Genomic DNA, 1,156 nt, shown 5'->3' with positions numbered 1-1,156 from the left:
GTTCGAATGTTCTTTTCTTGGCTCAGCACCTTTTGTGTCCATTAAAAAATACATTTCTCTGTGGAATTTACGGACAAATGTTGATCAAAGGCACAAAAAATATAAATTTCCAGTCTTCAAGGACACTCAAACTTTGGAAGCCACCAAACTTTGGCGGCCATTTTCTCGTTAATCTTACCTCTGACACCAGGCAACACCCAACTTCTTCTATCGCAAATATCTCGACTTCTGTTCAAGATTGATAGGTTGTTGTTTTGTTTTGTTTTTTCGCCAAATGCAGGACAAATGGACAAGGTTTAAGAGGATTCTAATAACTCCATAGGCGGGTTGTTGTTGGTTTGGGGTTTTTTTCGCCAAATGCAAGACAAATGAACAAGGTTTAAGGGGATACTAATAACTCCATATGCCCAAGAACTGATGAGTAGGCCTACTATTCATAACCTCTTGGGTGTTTATGGTTTTCTACTGCCCCTATATTATTATATTATAGGCCCTATAATATATGAATAGTGCTATTTATAACCTCTTTGATTTATGGTTATCTTTCGTTAGCTACCTACCGGCCCAAAATATTGGCTGACGTCACTGCCTTCAAAGGTGGCATTCTGTCCGCCATTACCAAAGCTACCGGGATCTCAAAGCTACGAGTGTCCTCCATCAAGGTTGGTGTGGTCACGATAATGCAATATACGAAGTCTGTCTCAGAATAACGTTTCAGTGTTATGCTCTCCTCACATATAATTCTAAATCACCTCCTGTTTGGTTTCAACAGAGAGCTTATTCAAATACCTATTCAACTATATATATTATATGCATGGGAGGGGTGGAAAGTGTGCAGTTTGTGAAGATTGTTGTCTTGTATTATTATGATTTTTATTATTATTATTATTATTATTATTATTATTATTATCATCATCATCATCATCATCATTATCATTATTATTTCTGCCTCAGATCAATTTTGAGAATGTGATCAGAGTCCGAGCCGTCCTACTGGACAAGGCACCGATCAGCGGAGATGTCAAATCTGTCAAGCAGCAGGTGGACTTGAAGACAGCCGGTGACGCGCTAATGGACGCTATACGACGGGGGCAGTTTACTGTCAGCTTGAAGGAGGCTGGCAATGCTGTGGTGTGTGTGGGGGGGGGTGAAAGAG

At 39.9% G+C, this 1,156-nt stretch overlaps 1 protein-coding gene across 1 annotated transcript; it reads left to right on the top strand.

Annotated features, from left to right (window-relative positions):
* Positions 1 to 552: 552 nt before the first annotated feature.
* LOC106013790 lies at positions 553 to 1,131 on the top strand (the record flags this gene model as incomplete). The annotated part of the gene is given in 2 exon segments (XM_013090441.1): positions 553 to 662; positions 955 to 1,131. Coding segments are annotated over 2 exon segments (287 nt in total), but the record flags the coding sequence as incomplete, so codon positions are not given.
* Positions 1,132 to 1,156: the final 25 nt, after the last annotated feature.

This window comes from Aplysia californica, unplaced genomic scaffold, assembly GCF_000002075.1.
Source record: "Aplysia californica isolate F4 #8 unplaced genomic scaffold, AplCal3.0 scaffold01281, whole genome shotgun sequence".
NCBI lineage: Eukaryota > Metazoa > Mollusca > Gastropoda > Aplysiida > Aplysiidae > Aplysia > Aplysia californica.
Note: the sequence above shows the minus strand (reverse complement) of the source record. Positions and strands in the feature narration are given on the sequence as shown.